The 25,496-nt window shown below is 33.5% G+C and overlaps 1 protein-coding gene across 1 annotated transcript in view; it reads right to left on the bottom strand.

Annotated features, from left to right (window-relative positions):
- The window catches only part of LOC129228369 (low-density lipoprotein receptor-related protein 8-like), a 109,778-nt gene extending 88,199 nt beyond the window's left edge, over window positions 1-21,579 (bottom strand). The window contains exons 1-2 of the mRNA XM_054863047.1: window positions 21,565-21,579; window positions 19,614-19,761 (exon numbers count right to left, since the gene is read on the bottom strand). Coding sequence (XP_054719022.1) covers window positions 19,614-19,761; window positions 21,565-21,579 — 163 coding nt within the window. The remainder of the gene's footprint in view (window positions 1-19,613; window positions 19,762-21,564) is intronic.
- Between the last annotated feature and the right edge of the window lie 3,917 nt (window positions 21,580-25,496).

The raw sequence follows: 25,496 nt of genomic DNA, 5'->3' as shown, positions 1-25,496 counted from the left end.
TTCTGTATAGTGTTTTCAATGTGTTAAGACGTGGGAGAGGAAATCTCAGTCGCATTAGCGGGCCGCGTGCTTTGAGCTGTATTCTGCACAAAAGTAATAGTTGTGGCTAATTGTGAACTTTTTTTTTTTTTTTTTTTGACTTCGTCAAAGATTTAACAAAACATTAATTTGCGTGTTAGATTAAGTTGATTTTTAGTCTATTCTTAATTATTATTTAAATACTATTTTTCTATTTACATTCTCGGTCATTGCCATGCATTTCACATTAAATCATTCTCGCAAGACAAAGATAAAATTTTAATTATTTTCTTCTCTTTTGAACAACATGGAAAAATATCGTCAAAGAAACAAAATGAAAAAGTTTATTGTTATCAACCAATGGGTGCCTATTTTATTATAAATACATGTTTTTCAGAATCCAGTATATGAATATTCGGCTCCAACTTTATGACACTGGAACTAATTCTACGTTCTGCTCTTATTCTCTGAACACACAACGGGCCGCCACATGGACCAACTTCGCGAGCTGAATGTGGCACAGGCATCTTCACTGACACAACTGAGGTTTGGTTATCCCATTCGCTGGCTGCTGTGGGTCCTAATACTGAGCCCAACAGCCCTGAACTAGATTTAACCGAACAACGAAGCAGGTGTCACGTCATTGAAGCTGAGTGTGCCTAAAAACTGGTGGATAAAGAAAATTTATCTCACCAGTGAGATGCCGTAAATATACAGCAGATAAATTTACTTTACCTACCAGTTTATTCACACTCTCAGTTTCAATGAGGTGACTTCTGCAACCCGCCAGATTTGTTTCGATTCCAGTCTGCGACGTCTCCAGCGAGGACGAAATTGTAGCTTCGGGATGGATCAACCCGACTGTCGGGTATGCTGCGTGTTGTATTACAATAGGTGCGCCAGCCGAATGTCTGATACTATATAAAATGTTAGATTGTGGGTATATAGTACGCGAAACAAAATCAAATAATGCTAAGGTTTTTTTGTAATGTTACAAAATCGGAGAAATGACAAGAAGTCAGATTTCGGTTCACCTTGGTTTAAGCTAAAATAACTTTTGTCTTTTTAAATTACGGGTTGGACCATCTCGAATCTTGTTGCTAGAAACAGCATTGGGAAATTACTTTCCCAAATTGCTTTTAAGAGCCCTTACATGTTTAACTAAAACCGCCGATTGTGTTTTGCCTTATTAATAATACCACGCATTATGATCTTTCGCAAAAATTAGGCTTTGAAACAAATTCTCTTTTTTTGATTACAAAAAAGCCTCTAGAACAATCAACAGTCTCTGTGTTTCTTCACTGGGTTAATTCAAATAACCAAATTTTTCCCAAATAAAGTTCGAGTATGAACGGTTTGCTCATTAACGGGTATTTATATTCTCCTGTTTCTGTTTTGTTTTTTAGATTGATACTTCGTTCATTTTATGTATTTAGAGCAAATTTTCACGGAATAAATGGACCTTGCTTCGCTCGAGTCTCCAATCTATTTAATGCTGCGCCTTCCCACGTAGTGCAGTACATTTTTTATATTTTTTTGTGCGATGACCTAAACTTCTGCCGATGTTCTGCGAAATTAAAAACGCGCAATTCCATTTTACACCAAAAGACTTTCTATTCATTCCAAAATAAACCTGTAACATAGGTGCAATGCATTTATCAAACATATTCACATTATGTTTCTAGGTATTAGGTTGGATATTTACATTTCTATGAGGTTAATTTGCTGAATGATTATACAAGCAATCCAATAGGTTCATATAAGAAAAGGCAAAATGTTCCATAACTTTTAATTTCTCATTATTCGATTTACTAACAACGACCTATATGATGGACCAGCCAAAACCCATCCGTCTTTCTTAGGTTAATCCAGATAGACAAAATCAGTAAATATTTTTACCTTTTTTTTTACAAAAAAAAAAAAAAAACCGACCGTAAATCGTTTTTTGCTGCAACATAATCGGCTAAAAAGTATCGAATTACGGGAAAAAAAAGAGAACTTAAAAAATCATGAATTGAGCTGGATAATCTCGATCTTTTCTTTGTTTTCATTCCGTTACTTGATAAGCCGTGACCTTGAAAGAAGCGTTTTCAATGTGGTGACGGTCCCTAAAACGTTTTTCGTTAATAACTCCTGTTCTACTGCACAGAATGCAGTGAAATTTCGTATCCTGACTGTATTTTGCGATCTAAACATGATAATGTAGCAAAAGTTAGGGGTTCCCATTTGAAAATCAAGAGTTGATGCTCATTTTGCTTTGTATATGGTCCCTTATCAAAATTTTACCTACGTAGTTTTAAAGAGGACTTTAAACCAAGTCGGATGACACCTTTCTTTCCTTTCTAGCATGCATAATGGCCGAATAATTAAAAGTGTTTCGTTTTTTTTTTCTATGACTGTACATAAGAATAAACTTACATAATGCTGCCCGAGTGCCACTGCCCTTATACCCACTAGCTTTCCTCAAGTGGAAGCCACAAGAGTCACCTCTAAAACCCGTATTTAAGACACATTACTAATCCTAGTAAGGTGAAACTGTTATCATTGGCTCATTGACAGTTTTGATCGCCCATCGCAATACACTTTGGGGCCCATTTAAGCATCACAGAACTATACAATGCATTTATCATGTGCATTTTCGAATCTCCTATGGAACTCCTATCGTCGTGCGGTCCCCTAGCAATTGCAACAGTTTGTGAGATGGCAAACCCGCCACTGGTTATCATCCCACAGATAGAAACTCTTGTTGCGATTATGAGCGTAGGTCTAGCGTAGTTTACATTGATTATTACGCTTGCTATCCATTGTATAGCACTTTTCTTTTTTCCAAAAAGGGCACTTCAGATCCTTCTGTTTGTCAAAAGCTATCTGACTCAGACGTAGGGACTCTTGGAAAAGTCATCTTCGTTACGAGAGTAAGCCTACTTCGATGGTGTCCAAAATACGACCCGCGGATTAGATGTGGCTCGTGAAGTCGATCCATGTGGCCCATTGTTATGTTCTATGTTACGATTCGAAAAATATATTCTGAAAACTTTCAGAACAACCAAGTATTTATTTGGTATTACAAATGATTTTTGCAAATTTGAGGTCAAATAGTTGGAATTTTAATTTCTGAAAAACATATGAAGCTTTGTATTGATAAAATAAGCAAGTAGTAATGATACCAACTATTCTTGACGCGTAACGGGTAAGAAAAGGTTGGGCACCACTGGTCTGGTAAATTAGGACAGATTACCTTATTAATCAGTAAACACCACACTTGCAATCCGACGAATAGGCAATTTTTTTCTACCGTAAATGACGTTTCCGATTACAAAGCAAAAATTGTTTACAAACATGTTCTTGGAACCTTTTCACCGAGTTTACTACACATTATCTCTATCATCAACGTATTGGCTTTCTTCTCATTACGCATTTCCAGATCGCATCTTTGTAGCCATCAAGGATACTGCGTAGTTAAATGAAAATGTACACAAACAAAACGCATCAATGAAACTTCCCAAGTCACCGAGTGACCTAGAACGCTAGAACGTTGCTGACAGTCAAAAGTCCAGCCGATGGTTGCAGTCCATGAAAGAATAATAAATGTTTCATCAGGCAGAGATACTGCTGACAAAGAGCCTTGATTGAACATAAAGTTGTATTGGTGAATGTCTTACATGTAGGTTGAGGGAATACGTGGTAGAGGATAACGCAGTGAAAACTGAAAGTAAAGAAAGGTCAAAGATTTACTATTAATAGCATGGGAACGCATTGGTAACCGTTGACAGAGCTGTCCCGAAAACGCAGTACAAAAGGCGGAAGTTGATGTTGGTAAATATTGTACTGTTGAGAATGGTTTTTATCAGCTGAATGGTCGTCTAGCAGTGCAATCAACTTATGTAACAATGTTGCAAGTTATGTAAGACATGTTTATGATTTTGAGAGGCAATGAAAATGTTTCGCTGAAATGAAATATCTAAACCAAGGAGTCTCATACTTTTCAGCCATGAATTAAATGGGAAATACAACTGTGAAGAACTAAATTCATTCAACCAACTAAGCAATGTTAATTGTAAACACAAGGGGCATAGACGTAGCCGGAGGGGGCAGGCAACTGTCCCTCCCTGAAGAGAACCTTTGACTCCCACGCTCTTTCTAAATGTTACCAAAGATAATTTAAAATTGCAATTTTAAAACTTCAATTTAAAAAAAAAATCAGGAGAGAGCCACATTGCTGCTTTTCCTGCCCTCATCTGACCAAATATAGCATTTTTATTTTTCTTTAGGGGCACAGGAGGATCAGAATCTCAAGGAATTTTCCGAGGTTCATACTGGGGGGAGGGGGGGGGGCAACTAAAAACCTCTATCTTGTTGAGCCTATGCGTGACCCTCTCTAGCGGGAATCATGGCTACGCCCATGAGTCATGATAAAGGGCATTGGTAGTAGTAGACTGGGTGCTGCTATAAAGCATGATTTAGAAAACTTTTCGATGAAAACCTACCTAAGGTTTGAACTTGCACACACTTTACTCAAAGCAAAACTCTCACTTACATCCCTTTGCTTCTCACTGCCTGCCTCAACAACGGTGAGAATGTAAAATTGCTCACACTGAATCGCATGGAGCGATCATTCTCAATATTTAAATGTTTTATTTGGCCTCCTTTAAACGATAGAAATAGATGGTAAGAGAATAAATATTCTAAATGAAGAGTTTTATCAATACCCAAGTTGATTTAAAAGGATTCGTCATAAATTATATAATACAAAAATGGCAATTTTTTATATTATTGCATGCATTTTGAGACAAAAGCTTAAACTGAACATAAATCATAGAAAAAACAATCGAAGATAGGTGAGAAAACAGAAGAGAATACTGCAAAAAATGCAAAATGGTAGATATCTAAACGATATTTCAGGTTTCCCCTATTAGCTGGATTCTTGTCAAATGAAAAACGCTTCGTAAACAAATTGTTTCGCTTTTTATTGCAAAAAATATTATTATATTTTTAAAACGTTTTACAAGTAAAAATAAACAAAAATCAATCTGTAGTTTCACTATTTTATTTAAAATTGCTTCGTAACAACCTTTAGCTGCATACATTTTCTAACATTGATTACTCAGATCAGGGGCGCCGACTTGGAAAAATTACTTGGGGGGGGGGGCGGATGTCACCGGGGTCTAGGGAGTATGTTAAAGCACGGACCCCCCCCCTCTCGAAAAAAAATTCAGATTTTTGTGCTTTGAAAATGCCAACTTACATATTTTCTGGTGTGTATAATTTATACAAACAATGTGTGACATGGCGTTTTCAAAGTAAAACAATCTAAAAATTGGTACACAAATTTTCTGCTTCAATTAGATCATGTCTCTTGCCTTAAGTGAGGAATAATTTTACAGTTCCATTTTGTGGGGAGCCGTGCAGTGCCATAGCTAGACTACGTCACTATACAAAGTAGTGTACTAGACTTGCATAGAAAGGCACTCCCAGTGACACCGATTTATAACAACTATTTTTTTGCCATAACGGGAGCCTTGCCAGGGGAAATTTTCTAAATTTGAAATAAAAAATAGTGAGTTTTAAAGTTTTTTAAGCATTTTAGAATCATATGATCAACATTAGAACCCCAAAATCTCGAATCTCGGTAAATCAACACTCTGAGAAACTCGACAAGCTAATACATTTTTTGGCTTTGAAAAAAAAAAAAAAAAAAAAATCATGCTTGGTATTTTCGTAAAGAGCTAATTTAATTTTCAGTAATAATTATGCTTTTAGTCGATTGCAGAGCAGTGAATATGTAGCTCTGAAAAGATTGAAATGATATTTAAATAAATCTAAACTATCATTAAAAGAATAAAGCATAAAAGATTGCTGTCGCACTTTGATTACTATAAGTGAAATAACTAATTTAAGCTTGCTTTGAATAAGGCTCAGAGTTCATTAAATAAAAATAATGTCTCAGTCAAAATTAATGCTTTAATAGAGTTAAAAAAGTTAATACAGATTATTTTATTAACTCTAATAATTGAAGAAAACTATTACTCCTTCCATTTAACATACAAATCAAACCCTGATATATTTTTTCCAGATCAGCAACATTTAGATGAGAGCGCCGCCGGCAACAGACTTCACCCGAAGTTTCGCGCACTGGGACAAATTCTATGAGTGCTCTCAGCACCATAACATTATCATTATTCACACCACACGTTTTCAATGAACCTGCTTACTACCGCAATAGTTATTTGTTTTAATTCATTACTGAAGGTATTTTACAATGTAACTATCTTCAAACAAGGAAAGTAAAAAATACCAACATAATTTTGTGATTTTAGAAACCATAATATGACAAATAATGTTCTTAAATTATTGAGGGGGCTCTGCCCGTAAAAACAAACTATTGAGGGGGCTCGGGCCACCTCAATAAGAAGCGGAAGCCATTCCTTTCTTCCTTACATCGAGTACTGAAAAGCCATCATTTCAGTAACAATATAATATTTTTAAAACATAAACCTGCTTCAATTACTAGTTAAATATAGAACTCTGATCATTCTGCATAGTTAATGAACTTCTAATGGAACCTCTAGGTGTTAAAAACAATGTTTCGATCTCTAAAGCTAGATCAAATTACACAAAAATCTTCGAAATTATATATATATATATATATATATATATATATATATATATATATATATATATATATATATATATATATATATATATATATATATATATATATATATATATATATATATATATATATATATATATATATATATATATATATATATATATATATAAAGAACCATTTATCTTTTTTAGAATGATGTCTCACTTTTCATGCATCCAATTTTCATGGATGTGTTATTATCATTTCGTTCTGAATAAAAGTAAAACAGCCACACGGCTATAAAAGCTTACGGCAATAATTCTTATTTAAAATAAGAATTGAATATGAAGCATCTACACAATTAATATACTTTTAGATTAGCTGAATTTGGATATCAAAGTATCTATTACATTGCAATTCAAGTTTTTGGAATGAAATTTAAGAGCTGTACGTGTGAAGCTGGCCTAATGAATCGTTATATTTTGAGACGTTGTAATAAAAATACAATTAATTATTTAAAAAAAGTTTCAATTAATAAAGCATTTCTATTTCAGCAATTTTACTAAGGCATATTTTTAGAATTACATTTACATCATATTGTGTATAAAGTAGCCTTTCAACAATCCGTTTGTCCTAAGTTCCGAATGAAATAATAGGCTTGGTAACTTTGACATTTAAAAAAAAAATAAAAAAATAATAATAATAATAAAAACTCTTTGGTCTTCTGCTTTTAAAAAGCAGTAACATTATCTCTAAATATGATGACCAACAGTCGAAACACCATGAGAAAAGTTATTCACCAATCAGCTATTTAGTCCAAATTTTAAGATGTAGCCATCAGATATTCAGACATGTGGCCATAATTCAAAATCAAGTATTTTAGGAAAAAACCCTAAAGCGATAGAATAATAATGCAATCGGTTGATCAACTTTTCAACAAGTAGACATCATTACGAAATTAATTTCCAATCATTTTTACGATAAAACTGGCATTTACGTCACTGATAGAAGCAAAATGTGTGAAGATTTCAGTAGCGTCGATCTTTGCATCTAGTTTGTTAACTTACGGAAAAAAGAGTGAAAAAAATAGAAGTGCAGAGTTCGAGCATCTAGAAATGGCCGCACTTAAGCTAAGGTTATCTCATGGTGTCAAGGTACTACAAGGTCGTGGTCGATTTGTCTTTTTTATACTGTTTTTTTTTCTTTAAAATCAGGTTACCAGTTTTTCATGTCATATAATGATGTATTCTTATTGAAAATTATACCAACAAAATTAAGCACTGCTCCTCGGATAGGTACGCAACCTTAGTTGAGGATAATAAGAATTAAAAGTAAGTTCGGATATGTTTGTGACCTTATTTAAAAACTGAAAACGAATGAAAAGTTTAATCGACAATGTTCACAACCTCATTTGAGACTAATGTGAATTAAAAGTTAATTCGACTAAGCTTGCAACATCATTTGGAGAATAATGTGAATTAAAAGTTTATTTGGCAATGTTTGGAACCTCATTTGAGAACAATGCGAGTTAAAAGTTCATTCGGTAATGTTTGCAACCTCATTTAAGAATAATGTGAATTAAAAGTTGGCGATGTTTGCAACCTCATTTGAGAATAATGTGAATTAAAGTTGGCAATGTTTGCAACCTCATTTGAGAATAATGTGAATTAAAAGTTAATTCGCCAAAGTTTGCAACCATATTTGAGAATGATTTGAATTAAAAGTTGATTCGGCAATGTTTACAACCTTATTTGAGATGCGAATTAAAAGTAAGTTCTGCTGTATGTTCACTTTTGAGAGTTTGAGAATAATATGAATAAAAAGAATGAGACTGTTATGCGGCAGTTTTATTTGGGAAGAATAAGAATTATTTTTTTTTCATTAATTAAATTCTTTCATTCGCCCAATCGATTTGATTACTAAACATCTAATTTATGTTCAAAGTTAAAAGATGTAAAAATAAACTACAAATAAAGTTCTGAGCCTAAAAGTGTTCTCGGAAACTTAAGAACCAGGTTAATGTCCTAAAAAATGCTCAGAAGTTGGGTTTGACATTCAAGTTCAAAAATATTTTATCAGCATCCAAAATCAGCTATGTATCAAAAATAGTTTTGAGAAACATAAATGATGTCAAGTTGAAGAATAATGCTAAAAATTATAAAACAACAGGGTTCCGCCATTTCAGCAAGTGTAACAACATTCTTGCAAAACGAGCTGATGTGTGCATCACATGACTTCCTTTTACTCCAATTTAGTGTCATTTTCTTATTATTGGCAGTTTTAATATGATTCAATAATTTACTCTCTGAATGTCACCAACAGTGGCCAAATTGAAGCCAGATTTTAAAAAAAGGAATCGTCAAATTTGTCGCCAAGTTGGCGATAAAACTTGGCAACCAAAAGACTGGCGATATATCCCCAAGTGTCCGCCAAATTATAACACCACTTGAGTTTACATCGAAATTAACAATGATTTCCCCCAAAAAAGGGGCAAAAGACCCCCTTTGGAGCATACGAATGCAACCAAAAAGGAAGGTGCACAACTAGACCCCACTAGGAGTCTACGTACCAAATTTCAACTTTCTAGGACATTCCGTTCTTGAGTTATCCGACATACATACACACATACGCACATACATACGTACATACAGACGTCACGAGAGAACTCGTTGTAATTAACTCGGGGATCGTCAAAACGGATATTTTGGTTGTCTGTACGTTCCTAGGCACATATTCACGTGTGGTCGGGTTGAAAAAAAAAATTAACATTCACTTGGGGGTGAACAAAATGGAAATTAAGGCCGATTTTTGAGTGAAATTTTTTTCGCGAATACAATACTTCCTTTTTTTGTAAAAGGAATTAAAAATCAATTGAGATGGTATTTTTCAGCTGTTGCCAACCCCTATTAAACAATCAATACACGTGCAGCTTATAAAAATTTTCATCCACTTAAAGCGCTTATAATTCCGGACATTAGCTTAAGATAACGCGTGAGGTTCAAGACATGAGATATAGCACGTCTAAAGAATTTCCAATAAAAAACAGTAATAAGTGTTGCTTTTAATGCAATCTAAACTTCAGGAACAATTTGATAAGAAGGTTCTGGGGAAGCCTTTTTTTCACTCTTGACGTTTGCGTTTGGTAACAAATATTTATTCTTAGCTTCTCCGCCGAAAATACGAAAATTTTATCAGATAAAATACTCTGAGTTCCATCACGAATGAAACCTGAGCCTAGGCAAGTTGTGCAATCAAATGTAAAAAATGTAAAAGGAACCAAACTTAAATTTTTGAGAGGGCAAAAATTCTCAACTTTCCGAATGAAACTCTAAATTTTGCCGAATGAAACTCTAAATTTTGCCGAATGAAACTCTAAATGTTGCTGAATGAAACTCTAAATTTTGCCGAATGAGGATAATTTTGCCTAATAGAACTACAAATTTTGCCGAATAGAGGAAATTTTGCAGAATCGTCAAACAAAATTTGCCAAATAAGGAAATTTTTGGAAGGTCACAGTGACCTCCCATCGGGGCGTCCCTGATTTAAGTGCTGATAATGGCCCGCATATGGAAAGAACTATGGGTACCACAGCAGTAGGGCTCGGACTAAAGAGGGTCCCGGAAGAGGTGGGGATTTTGTAAAAGTAATATATATATATATAAACAAAATTGGAAGAGGGCTTACCACGATCAGTCGGGGCTAAGGGAGTGGAGGGGTCCCGTAGTGTTGGCAAAACAGTGAACAAAACTTTTTCTTCTATTCTAATACACATATTATTTTAATTCTGCTGATTTCATGAATGATGTTATACATTGCCTATTTAATTTTACATCTATATACGAACGAGCTCCTTTCTATCCACTATTTCGTAAGAAATCCTCCTAGATTAAATAAACCCAAAAGTTATTTGTGCGTATTGTTTTTTTGCTCCAGATTTTAACTGATACCCAAAAAGTTACTCGTGTTTCATTGCGTTTTACAGTGTTTGATTTTAACCTATGCCCAAAAATTGATTTGTGCATCATTTTTCTTCATTACGTGTAAAGATAATCTGAACTCTGAATAAAAACGAAAAAAAAATAACAAATAAACAAACATATATGTATATAGAATCAGTAGCGTATTGAGAAATTTTAGATGAAAAAGGGGGGGGGGGGTCGATTTTATTAATTTTTATACCCATGAAGATGGATAGATTGATATAGATAGATAGAAATAAATAGATAGTAGATAGGTATAGTAAATAGCTTGAGCAGAGTTTCCCTAACTGTGGTCCGCAAACCACTGAAGGTCCGCGAGACCATTGATATTTTAAGTAAAAAAGAAAGCACATTTATGAGGAATAAAAATGTTCTCGCTTAAGTGCATGCAGCACGCAGCAGCCCCCCCCCCCATCTCCCCTCGGAACTCTCGGAAGAAAGCACACTACACATTCACTAATTTTGTGTACATGACGAAGTTCATATTGTTACAAAACTATTATTAAGTAAAATGCCAACACTGACGCACATTTTTACAGTTGGGATATTATACTTCAAATAAAACATTTTTATTCCTAACTGAATTTCAAGTAGAATTTTATTTCCATAACTCAAAATAACAACGTAAGAATGAAAACTAGACAAGAGCTCTGAAAAATAGACAGAACAATAAATAAATAAATTTGAAGGGAAAAAGAACGTAAAAATATATTAGGAAAAAATAGGTTTAATTGTGTCTTTTTTTTCCCCCCGGAGGGGGTCCGCGAAGGTCTGAAGTGTGGGAACCTCTGAGCTAGAGAGATATAAATGGATAGGTGTAAATTCATATAAATTGATAGACAGAAATAGGTAACGATGCGTTGATGGTTAAATATATACAAATAGGATAGATAAATGATTGACATGTAGGCAGAGAGATAGACACATATAGAAATTGCATTTTGTTAAAAAGAAATTTTTTTGATTGACGCAGTACTATTTGTTTTTTATGGAAGCGGTACGAACTCCTTTTCCTCCCTCTTCGTTATGCCACTATACAGAACAAGATGATGCAAAACATTAAGCAAAATGTTTTCAAGTTTGCAATGACAGACAAATTGAGAAGGTTTTTGAATTAGCTTTGTTTTATAAAGCTCATATTCCTTTCCCCCCTCCCTTCCTCCGGGGTGCCCACAGGAAGGGATTATGGCGCAAGCTGCGCCATCAAAATTTTGGGGTGGATTTTTTTAATTTCTTTAAATTTATTTATTTAAAATTTTTATTGATTTATATTTTATTTAAATTATTTTATTTTATTCTGTTTATATTTTATTTCATTTATTTATTTAGTTTATGTGTGTGTGTATGCTATTAAAGAACTTTTCTAATAAAATAGTCATAACAGTAAATAATAATTAAAAATAAGTAAATAAATTAAAATTAAAAAAATAATAATTAGTTAAAAAAGAGAGCTAAAAATAAAAAAAGGAAAGAGGGTTGAGAAATTTTTCTTTTTTTTGGGGGGGGGGGAGGGTGATTCGCGCCATTGAACTTGGGGGAGTGGGCACCTCTTCCCCCTCCCCCTACTCAAACACGCACTATCCCTTAGGCTCTTAGCATTATTGATTTCAGGATTAGTGGCTCTTCAAAGAAGATTGTAGAATGCTACTGCTTGAATGTGCTTCCATGGAAAAAAAATGTACACGTGTCCTAAAACGTCATAAATTTCAGTTTTTTGAAAAGGGCACCTTCGGCCAAGCATTCATTCAAGAAGAAATTAAGAGCGGAGAGCTATTGGTCCGAACCGTAATCGTCATGACCGTAATGCTCATGCATTAGCAGGACAGGGCTACAGTTACAGTGCCACGGTCAGGAAATTCATTTTCTTTGCCGTTGAAGAGTTTCCTTGGCAAATTGCCTGATGAGTGTTTTGGGAAGGCAGCCAGAGCACGTGTTGTAAATTGAATAATTGAGATGCTCGATTGGGTTCTTGAGGGGAAAAGCGGCAGAATTGCATTTTCCCCGCATCTGATGCTTTAAGCAGATATTATTATTAAAAACTGCTCTCTGACTGCAACTGAGAAAAGGGCTTTGGCGCTTTTGGTTTTTCTTTTTGCATCTTTGAGTAAAATGGGTTCTAAGTCTAAACTTGAGAAATGGCTAACCGATATGGGCAATTAATTCCACAGGTAACTGACTGAAATTTTCGAAGCAAATCCATAAATATTTGTCACATTCCAAGCAAAATATACTGTCTTTGATGTCAGTCAGTTGCCATGTTTTTAACTATTTTTTAAAAATAAACCAAAAAATATTTTGAAATTTATTTACACCTTTACACCATTCAATTCAGACTAAAAAGAACAATAAACTAGTGAAAAAACGCTTTTTAATCATGTGGTACCTTGCATGAAATGCGACAAAATGCTTATGGTTTTGCTTCGAAAATGTCAGTTATCCGTGGACCTTCCTATGTACCACATTCCTCAAAATTATCCAAACCTTCCGAAGAGTTGTTGCAATTGAGCATACTAACATTAAAACCCTTTATTCATATTTTATTCTTTGTCAGGCTCGTCATTTAGGAGTTTACTGGGGTCCAACCCAGCTTTGACAAATTAGCGTTTCTACACATAATATATATAAGCGGGTGTAGTTTTTGTTGATTTTCGAAAATTAACATTGAGTATACATACACCCTTTGCTCCTTCATGGAAAAATTTGAAATGACGGACCTGATAGTTGCTATCAATAGTGTAGACAGAATTTCCCTTTTGGGTTTTTTGGTGATATAAGTCCTTATCTATGAAAAAATTACCATATCAGGCTTGGTGTTAGTATTAAAATCAAGAGTTCGGGTGGGGGTTAGGGGGTTGACTCATCGCAGCTACCACACTGGCTGCTCTCTTTGCATCTTTTGTTATTATTACTATTTTTCAGAAAACGAAGCATTGGTTACCATTACATACAACGTACACTCCAGGGTACCTTAGAACAGGCTGACCTATCCGATATTTTGGCTCCAAACAACTTTGGATCCAACCTTGTTTTTAGTATTTATTAATACGTTTTAGTATTCTCTGGTTGCTGTGCCGTAAATAAATTGATGTTGAGTAAATTGTCACTTAAGGTAAATCTAGAAAGATAACTTTGTTCACAAATACAGCAAAAATCTATGCGGAAAATGTTTACTGCAATGTACCTCATTTTCATCCCTTATTTGTTTTTAATTTGTATTTAATAAATCTTCTTCATTTACAGAATAAAATAATCTAACATGAATCAGGGAACGCATCTGAAGCTTACGCACACCAGTTTTCTGCAACGAGACTTTTGTACAAATAATAAATTTGTCCGTTGACAGCTCCTCTTATATAGTGGCCTTGGGGTGCCTCATATCTACCACAGGTAGTTTAGCCGATGTTCCTCTGTTTAAGCTTCAACTACAACATATATATGTGAGACGTTGAGAGCAAGTGGTTGTAAGATCATTTTTTTTTATAATTTGTATTTACATCGTTAGAAATTAATTTTCACTCCATTCTACTTCATGCGAAAGTGGTGTAAATCTAGGTTCAACCACTTAATGGTTGAACCTAGAGTTACACCACTTTCGCGTGAAGTAGAAAGAGGTTGAAACGGATTTAAGTAGTATAATTACATTGTACTAAGAAATTGATTGACACTATTTTTGCTCTCAACGATTCATATAAAAGTATGGCACATATTTTCAAAAAAAAAAAAAAAAATCACGCAAGCGTTTGAAAGTTTTGAAGAATTATTTTTTCGATACAAAAATATCGAACTTTCATCACGAAATGGAGCTATCTATGTCAATGAGTACTGAAAAGTAGCTCATGAAATACATCTTTAAATGTACTTGTTGCCACAAAAGAGTATACGTTCGAAAAAGGAGATTGAATGAAAACTAACTGCAGAAATATATAAAAATCATCTCGTCCTAATGAAAACATATTTTAGAGTGAATTTCATTACTCTCAACGGGGTTGTTTTCATCAGTCAAAAGTACTACTTTTAGTCATTGAAGTTGATACAGAATGAGCAAAAAAAAAAAAAAAAAAACATGGAGCGAGGAAAATCTTTTATTTTCAAAACGTTTATTTTAAAATTAATTTTTAAAACTATCCAATTTTTCAAATAAGGCGTGGTCTTTATGCCGTCACAAGTGATGAACTTCAGCGCGCTGAATGCTTACGCTTACAGTCTATCGCGTTTCCAGCTTTTGATAATTAAGAAGCGAATTAACTATTGTGCTCTACACTTGCTATCAACGACATCGTTGCCAGTACATGTGAATAAAGAAGTGAACTAAATATTGTGCTCTGCGCTAATGGCATCATGAATGGCTTTTCATCACTTGTGATGTCATGCGCAGAAGAAGAAAAAAAAATAATCTGCGCACTGATTAAAATAACTCTTAAAAAATATCAAACTTTGTCAAATTATTTAAAAAATTATCAAATCCTATATTTTTAAGCATGCTCTTTCAGAAAAAAATAAGTTTCAAAATTTTGGAAACGACCATATTTTAGTGAACTAATAGAGGCGCTGCAGTCACTGACCAATGTCTGTTGAAACAGATAAACTAAAGACCCACCCACCTAATCTTCCCGTTTTGCCGAGCCTACACTGTAAAAAAATTCCGAAACGTTACTGAGTATTTCCGTGTAATGCTTCAGTATTTCAATGGTTTTTATCAACTTCCTGGAAATATCAAGTATCATTGTCAAAAAATTTCCTGAATTGCTACAAGTTGCACAAATGCAGACTTTTCTCTGTTGTAAAAAATATTTTAAGCTCCCAGTTTAAAAATTAACTGAGAGTATTTATAAAGTGTATCGACTCAAAATCAATTATAGCTTGTCCTGTCTGACAAATCTAAACGGAGCGAATGAGTCTTTGGACTACGTAGCCTTGCAAGATTAGCAATCAAGTAATATGCTTGGTCCTTGCAATTCTGGCTGACTTTGGCTTTGATTGTAATACAGCTTATGGAGATATTACTATGAAGTTCTAGAGACCCTACTGGCTTTAAGCGGGAAAATTTCAAGAAGGTTACTGAATTTCAGCGGAAAATATTCCTGGCTTTTGCGAGATATGTTACTGGCTGAAATTGGGCACTTCAGCTGCCTATTATTTTTCAGGAACGTTTCTGAATCGTTTTTACAGTGTAATTGAAATATTTTACCTCTTTCACTAATTTTTTAAATTACCGCAGGGTGACGTATTAAAGCTCTAGAGCTGCGAGTGAAGCAAATGTGTTGCCTTAGAAAGTAATAATAGGAGATACGAGTGAGAGCTCTTATTAAAATATGTATTAATTTATGTCGTCTAACAGAAAAATTACTTTGATTTTTTTCAGTAAAAATTCTTAGTGTCTTCAAAATAAAATGCATTTAGGTTATATGTAGTAGTAAGAAACAAAGGGATGTCTGTGACAAAGTTAAAAATTTTGAAATAACCAGTACAAATTGTAGGTGAACCTCTCCTCCGTTTTGGGGTAAGAGATGGTAGTACTAGTAGACCTGGTAGGTGCTACTACACAGGATGATTTAGAAAAAAAATTCAGTGAAAGCCTACCTAGGACCAGAATTTTAAACGTGTTTTACTCAGAACATCCCTTTGCTTCTTAGAGGTCATTCACACTGTAAAAACGATTCAGAAACGTTTCTGGAAAATAATGGGCAGCTGATATGCCCAGTTTCTACCAGCAACATATCTTGCAAGATCCAGGAATGTTTTCCGCTACAATTCAGTAACCTTCCTGTTATTATCAAGGAAGCCTCCTGAAAAATTCAGAAATCTTTCTGTTAAAACCCAAATCGTGTCTCTGGAAAATTAGTGTTACCTTAGAAAGGTATAATATACTAGCTTGGCATCTTCCTGATTTATCAAGGAAGATCCAAGAGTATTATTGCAAACATGGCCAAAGCTACGCCAGAACTGCAAGTAAAGACAATTTTCTCACCTGCAATTCTTACAAAGCAACGTAGTTCATACTTATTTGCTCCCTTTGGGAGCATAATTAGCATGGACGAACCGTAAGAGTGCTGAAGTCGATGCACTTTATAAATAGACTCAGTTAATCTTTAAACTGGCAACTAAAAATATCTTTCACAACAGTGATAAGTCTGTATTCGTGCATGTTATGGCAATTCAGGAAACTTTTTGACAATGATACTTGATTTTTCCAGGAAGTGGATGAAAACCACTAAAATCCCGAGACGTAACAGGGAAATACCCAGTGTCGTTTCGGATTTTTTTTTACAGTGCATTAATTACGTAAGGAAGATTTTGGAAATTTTTGGCCCCCTCCCCCCTTGTAAGGGTACGCAAGATTCCCCCCCCCCATTCTTACGTAAGATTCTATTTCGGTTTTCAAATATAACAAATCTTACATCACTGGAATCGTTGTTAAATTCACTATTATTAAATTAAAACTTTGTATGTAAAGAAATATTTCTTAGATTCTAGACTGAATGTTTTTCCTACATTTCTTTGTATATGATGCGATACTAATTAAAAATAAAACATTCCATACATAGTACGATTCTTTTATTATGTTTTACACTAATTCATTCTTTGAAAAACAAGCAAAAAGCAGCTCATCCTAATACGTTTTTTACCTTCCTGATGCAAATGAAATATGATCATTGCCAAATCACTTGATCGCGCGATTTCTAATATAAAATATCGACTCGTAAAATATTACGTAAGAATGGATTTGACCCCTCCCCCCCCAAAGTAAGGGTATGTAAACATTTTTTCAACCCCCTCCCCCTCGGGACCCTTACGTAATAAATGAATGGCCCCTTACTGTCTCATGTTTTTTGCAATTTTAATAAACTATAGGAGGCGATGCAGTCTCCGGCCTATGGCTGTTGACAAGGACAGATACAAGGGAGGGGCTATGGGGGCGGTCCCCCCTCCGTGAGCGAGATACGGGAACTTTCTTGACGTAAATTTTTTATATTAAAGTTTCAAAAACGGCAATTTTACATGATCTTCGCAATTCTTCCGGAATTGAAGTCTTGAAAACGCTCTTTTTACTCTGTGGAGAGGGACAGGAACTTTCTATCGGACTTTTTTCGAAATTGAAGTTCTAAAACCTCAATTTTAGACGCTTTTAAATGACATTAGAGATAGGTTCAAAGGCTCCCCTGGATATTTTTCGGAAAAAACACAACTGTAGGATACAAGCGATGGGGTTCAGTACACTCCTTCGAAAATTTTAGAAATGGAAGTTTCAAAAAGAGAGAGTAAAAGATCGCTCGCTCCTTGAACATTTTCTGGATCTGCCCTTGGCTGTTGCAAATGGTATAAGACCCACCCATGAAAACCTGTAAAATGAGACATCTGCTTTGCCCGCGCAAAATTGAAATGTTTTACCTCTTTGACCAACTTCTCACATCACCGCAAGGTGATGGATCCAAGCTCTTAAACTGAGAATAGTAAAAGTTGAAGGTGAAGAACTACTCCATTTCATGCTAATTAAAATTATGTTCTTTTGATTTAATTTCACGTGACGGGACTATAGTGAAGAAAAAAAAAATGCTTTGTTAAAAACTACTTCACGTTTTTATGGATTATCAATTTTTTTCTGAATTCTATGCTTATGCTACCGCATTAAGCTTTTCCTGGGGCCTGCAGCTTTTTTTTTTTTGTATTGACTTTATTCTTATAATGAATAAAAATAGTGTTGGTTTACGATTTGTTTGATCAAAAATAAAATCTTCCGAGTAATACCTTCGAATAATTTACAAAAAGTAAAAACAGCAGAAGAACATAAAAATATCGAGGAAGTTACAAAATGAAATCAACAGTATAGTATGTCTCAATAACACATTTATAAGTGACGTAAAATAAATATTATTTACCTTAGTTAATAAAATATCGCTTATAATTACAAAGTGTGGATTTACAATTAAAAATATTGACTTTTCCGAACTGACAACTCACATCTTTTCTTCGCTAATAAGGCTTCAAAAAGAATCCTCCTTGAGTAAGGCTTCAGAAGTATTTTAGTTATAAATAAGGCTTCCGAATCGAATGCGGAAGGTAAAACGGAAATATGAACAAATTAGAAATTACCTCCCTTCAAAAAATCGATTTATTTGGGTTTTCGAACAATTGTTTCCTATTTGTAGTTACATTCCGTTTCTTAAAATGATGGAGTTGTGAAGTTTTGTTCTGCGCGGGAATTTATGTTTGCTCTCTATTTGTTCGAAGTAAAATTCTATCGAATTTCATGCCTTTTATTGAGGAATGATGAATTGCTTTTTGTCCTCACTTGGCAGTTTTTGATGCTCTTTGATTTTTCAGATCACCATGGTGACGAGAATAAGTCTAGTTCGTTGTTTTTAATATAATTTAGAGACTCATTTTCGTCGTCTTAGTGACAAAACGTTTACGTTCATTCAAAACTTGACTCAAGCTTTTACATTATTATAAATTTTACATTAGAAAATGGGTTTGGTGGGGGGGGGGGGGGGGAATCACGTTTTTTCAGGAAAAACACATATATAGATGAACTTAAATAGCAAAACTTCATCTAAAAACAAAATTCCCAGGTTACTATAATTCCCATCATTTAAGATTGATAAGAAACAAAAATACCATAAGGGTACACGCTGTAAATAGTAGATGTAAATAATAAAATATTTCTCTAAATATAAGTCACCCAGGGCCCATATAAAAAGTTAAATTTCATATTTTTCCGCTAATTATCTTCTTTCCTTAAAACTTTCAATATCTTTACTGTGCATCAGATTTTGACCATTTTTGCAATTGGAAGTAAGCATCTAGGACTAAAGGATGCGAAAATACATGTCTTGCAGGATAAATGGTAACACGCTGTGTATATATAAATGTTCAAACAAATTTTAAACTAATCCGTTATGAGGCAAAAATATATAAATAATGTTAATAAAACTTAAAGTTAAACAGAAAATGAAAATGGTATCCAAAACATGTATGGAAATGAAATTCACCTGTTTTTGTAGCTATTTTCAAAAGCCTCTTACCACAATTTACTTCATCTGTTTGATCACCACAATCGTCATCATCATCACACTGCCATGTTACTGGAATGCATCTACCATTACCGCATTGAAATTGATGAGAATTACAATGACCTTTAACAAACAAACGAATAAAAATTTCAGTAATATTCTGTTAGACAGAAGAACAAAAAAAAAAAAAAAATAATAAATAAATAAATGAAAAAATAAACAAATAAATAAGTAAAATAAAATAAAAGAAAAAGATAGAAGTAAAACTTTCGGTTGTTTTCCTCAAGTCCATTATGGAACATACGTGTCAAGTTCAAAATTTATTTCAAAGATTTTCGAAAACAAAGAACATAGAAGTACATTTTTTTTTCATGTTGTGAGACATCAAAATGTTTATTGAGCCAAAAAAATATATATATTGTTGTTAAAAAAAATAAAATAAATAAAACTTTTTTTTTTTTTTTTGAAAACACTACAAACTTTTCTATATTCTCTACAAAGCTTACGATCCTCAAAGTTTTAAAAACAAGCCTCATTTTCTGTTGTACCTCGTACTACAATAAATGATACAAGCTGTTCTAATCACGCAAAATATTTACAGTTAAAGAAAATTGCACACTATGAAAAAGAATTTCTCGTTTTAGTGTTTTTGTATCGCAATGCGAATTTCATAGTTTTTTCGGTGATCTATTTTAATGTGCTTACCTATTTGTGATTTTTTTAAAAAATAAATCATTACTCAAATATTTGAGCAATAGTTTAGTGATATGAAAATCATTAATCGACTGCCGACTTTCAAAAATTTTTTCGGGTGCTGCGTAGCTCACTAAGACATTAAAAATGAATTGATTTTCTAAAAAATATTATTTCTGGAAATTATTTTAACAATGCATGAGTAAAAATAGCGCCCCCCCCACCTCCACACGCACACACACACACACACACACACATATATAATTTTACAAGTTAACGATTTTCAGACACGCAAATTATGTATGTTTATATTAATAAAAGTATATTAATTTGGAGACTTTCTGAAACGCAATACATGGAACTAGAAATGAAGTTTTGCATTGATACTTGAAAGATATAATTTCAGCCAGAAATAATAAAATTTCCATCAAAAGTAATAAATAATTTCAGTGAAATGCATTTTAAAATGTTTTAAAAATTTCATTCAAAGTTAATTTTAGAAAAATATATTTTAGCAAAATAAACATATTTTATGCATCGTACCATGCGTCAATCCATAGCATTGAACTAAAAAAAAGAGCACTACTGGCAAACTCCACCAAATATCTCTAAGTAACATCGTTAACAACTTGGAACCACCTAAACAAAAAAAAATCTCCAACAAAATTAAGGATCTGCAGTCCTTTAATTCTCGGTGTACACTGACCATGCGAAAGAAAACAATCAAATTTGTATAAGAGCGGAAACCGCGCGCAAAATTGACAGGAGCCATAACACCGGGTTGCCACAGATGGAATGTGAAATAATTTCGCCAACTCCTCGCCAAGATCGAAAAAGTAGGGCAAGAGTTAGTTGATCCCGGTAGATGCTAGTTCTCACTAGTGAGTCGTATTTCACAGTTATGATTAAAACAGAAATTGTTTCTTTGTAACGCGTAAATTCACTCTTTCTCTCCAAGTTGATTTTAATGTTGATAACGAACTGAACAAATTATTTGGATTCGTGACATGCAAAGCAGACTTGTTCAAGACATGCAGATATTTATGTCTTAATAAATTTAATGACAATTTTCTCCAGTATATTCTTGGGAAAAAAAGTATTTACGAGACAATGGAAAGTAAAGGGTTTCATGTACCTTCACAAATGCTAGCAGCAACGCACGGCTCAGTCTGTGCATTACAAAAAAAAAAAAGAAAGAGTTTACTCTTTGATTCGCTATCCCCGATATGATTAATAACAAGAAATTCCACCTAAAACTAAACGAGCTTACTTTACCGTAGACCATTTTCGACTTTTTAGCATCTGATCAATATTCTCTTAATTAGCTCTGTCTGCACACTAGTTCAAAGATACCTTCTAAACATTTTTAGCTGATTTCTAAAAACAAAATATACTTCTCTTATACAATGAAATGAATACGTAAAAAATTAATAAATGAACGAATAAAGTAGCATCACCTTTTAAACAATGCAGCTAATGTATTTTTTACACACACAAAAAAACAATTCTTTAATCTTTTGCAAAAAAAAAAAAAAAAAAAGGAAAAGAAAAAAAAAAGAAATTAAAACTGAAAAGCTCACCAAAAAAAAATAAATAAATAATTAAATTTTACTCCCAAAAATTGTTTGAAGCTCTCTTGGGTTAAAATAAAGAGCATCGGAATTTATTTTCCTCCGTGGCAAAAAAAAAAAAAAAAAAAAAAAAAAAAAAAAATCGTCTGCACAGCTTTTTTGGTTAAAACATAAAGGACCTCCAAGTTCCTTTTATTTTCCGTTGCCGGAAAGAGAATAAATAAGTCAAAAGTTTAGAAGCAAATAAAAACATATCAATAATAATAGTTATTTCACAGTAAAAACCAGGGGTGCGGAGTAGGGTGGTTCGAAAAAATCGATTTTTTTTCTTCAAATTTCAGAATTGCGTTACCTCTCAAAAGTTGCAGTTTGATATCCTCAATTGGGGTAAAATAAATACAAAATAATTCTGAGTTGACATCTTCAGTTCACGCACAATGCTGAAAGTTTGAAAAAAATACGTTTAAAATTGACTTTTTAAAATTAAAAAAAGATTTTTTTTCCTAATTTATTTATACAACAACCTTAAATTATCCGCAATACGCGTAGTTTGAACCTAAAAAAAACGTTTTATAGCTTTTACATAAGATCTTTAGTCCGCGCACACAACTTGAATTCGGCTAAAATCACCTAAAATTTGAAATTAACGTATGCGCGACTAAAGATCTCAATAAAAAGTTATAAAATATTTTTTTAGGTTCAAACTACTCTACATACCGATATTTTACGGTTGCTGCACTATAAAAATTAGAAAAAAAAATTATTTTAAAATTTTTGAAACATTCAATTTTTAACAAATTTTTTCCCAAACTTTCAGCATCGTGCGCGAACTAAAGATGTTCCCTCAAAATGTTTTTGTTTATTTACCCAAAATTGAGGGTATCAAACTACAACTTTTGAGAAGTAACGCGAATCCGAAATAAAAAATAGATTTTTTCGAACCTAGTTGTGGAGTTGCAGTTGGAGTCGATCTAATTTTGGGGCAAAGGAGTCGGAGTCGGAGTCGGGAGTTGAAGGCTTTAAAACCAAAGACTCTCAGCCGGACTCGGTGCCCCCTCCCCCCAACAGCGACACAACAAGAAAGGGCATTTTATGTGTCGCAGCTAGCAAAATTTGAGCCCATTAGCGGAGTTTAACGTGCATTTCGCTGTCAGCTTGACTAACAACCGTCTCGGCATACTCAGATATGCAGGGTGTCCCAAAAGTGACCGGTCACTTTGAAAAATCAATAAAAACTAAACGGATAGAGATAGAAAGACGCGGTTTGTTGCAATAGGCTTAGGACAACAGTAAACTTTCATGCATATAAACACACAAAATTAGTTACAATGTTCGGCAATAGATGGCGCTGCAGGTATTTAGAGGAGATTTCAGGTGTGTCTGTCTGAAAATTTACTGTTTTTTCAAGCATATTGAAAATAAACGGTGTATTTCTGTCGCTGCCCGTTTAGTCTTTATTGATTTTTCAAATATACCGGTCATTTTGGCGATCTTACAGACTGCGTTTTCTTTTATACCATTTAAACTACCTATAGCGCCATCTGTTGAGGAACATTGTAACTATTTTCTATGTTTGTATGAATGAAAATTTACTGTTTACTAAGCCTATATATATTGCAACAAACCGCGTCTTTCTATCTCTACCCGTTTAGTTTTTATTGATTTTTAAAAGTGACCAGTCACTTTTGGGACACACTGTACCAATGACATCGAACTGTTGAAATTTTCCTAGAACGTGGGAACTGTATTTTTATTTTCTGTAGTTTGAAAGAAGTAAATGTTTGAAATCTGATCATTCTGTTTGAATAGCCCTGCCCTGGTTTTGCCAGTAATATTCTTTACTGCAGCAGATTCACTTTTCGAGAGAATTAATTTTTTTCATTGTATCAGTTAAAATCTGCAATTAGCAAACAATTCTAAATTTTCAATTTGATTTTGAATCTTTTTAGCCTATGTTTCCCTCGTAATTCTAACATTTAACATTTCATTTTCAGGCATTCCTTGATGATAATTGAAATAAGTGTTACGACTAATCTAATGCCGGTTTACTTTGCAGACTATTTTTCGATTTTTCAATCTGCGCCTCAGACTGCTGAAAAAAGATTTTGCTACCGGGGGAAAATCTTCAATTGATGAATAACTTCAAGAAAAGAACCTTTAGTTCGCTTTTAATCTAATGCTGGTTTACCTTACAGACTATATTTTTATTTTTTATTTTTATTTATTTATTTATTTATTTTTTTTTATCTACGCTGAAGATAGATTGCTGAAAAATATTATGCTACCGAAAAAATCTTCAATTCATGAAAACTTCAAAAAAAAAAAATAAATAAATAAATAAATAAAAAAAAAATAAATAAATAAAAAAAAAATAAATAAATAAATAAATAAATAAAAAAAAAATCGCTTTTGACAAAGAAAGTTATGAATTTCATTAAAACGAACAAAAAATTACTGAGGCGGCAGCACGATTATCTTGGTACACAGTCCATCCCTGACTACTTCCTTGATACCTAAGGTGACCTTTTATTTTTATCCTCAAAACGGCACATTTATCAATTTCGGTATCTGCACGCGTTATACTAAGAAAAGAAATGGTTTTATATTTTCAGAGACAAAAACAGAAATGAACATTTAAAAGATAAGAACTGGTGTAATTTTTAATGAACAAACTTGCTTGAGCACATTTGGTACTGTTTTTAAACAAGAATAAAACTGTTGGCAGAATGAGGTCGTTTCCAAAATTTTAAAAGTATTTATTTCTGAAAGAGCATGCTTAAAAACAGAGGGTTTGACAATTTTTTAAATAATTTGAAAAAGGTTTATGTTTTTTAGTAAACATTTTACAGTGCGCAGATTCAATTTCGTTTTTTACGCTTCTGTGCATGACATCACAAGTGATGAAATGCCATTCCTCGATCAGTAGCGTAACTATGGGATCTAGCGCTCCTGGCGAATTAAAGAAATTGCGCCCCCCTCACCGGAGGTTATTGTGACCTTCAAGATAGACCTCCAAGATGTTATGTATGTGTCTCTAGCTCTTTTTCTTGCGAGTTTTTTTTTTTTTTTTTTTTTTTTTCATTTTTAAAGCATTTTTCCAATTTTTTGATTAAAAAAAAAACAACTGAAATGCTCCTTGGCTGATGTGGCCCTGACGAGAGCCACTCCTGCCAACCCCTAGTTACGTTACTGTCCCTGATGCCATTAGCGCAGAGCGCAATATTTAATTCATTTCTTTACTCGCATGAACTGGCAAAGATATGATTGATAACAAGCGTAGAGGGCAATATTAAATTCGCTTCTGAATTATGATATCGTGGAAACGCGGTAGACAGCAGGAGTAAGTATTCAGCGTGCCAGTGAAGTGCGCACCAAAGTTCATCACTTGTGACGTCATAAAGTTCACGCCTTGTTTGAAAAATTGGGCACTTTAAAACATTTTAAAAAAAACTTTAAAAAAAAAATGAAACGTTTTGAAATTACAAGTTTTTCCTCGCTCCGTGTTATTTATTTATTTATTTATTATTATTATTATTTTTTTTTTTTTGCTCATTCTATTAACTTCAGTGACTAAAAGTAGTAATTTTGACTGATAGAAGCAACCCCATTGTTATGAACATGCTTAAATAGT

This window comes from Uloborus diversus, chromosome 8, assembly GCF_026930045.1.
Source record: "Uloborus diversus isolate 005 chromosome 8, Udiv.v.3.1, whole genome shotgun sequence".
NCBI lineage: Eukaryota > Metazoa > Arthropoda > Arachnida > Araneae > Uloboridae > Uloborus > Uloborus diversus.
The sequence above is the reverse complement of the archived record's forward strand: the minus strand, read 5'-3'. Positions and strand labels throughout refer to the sequence as shown.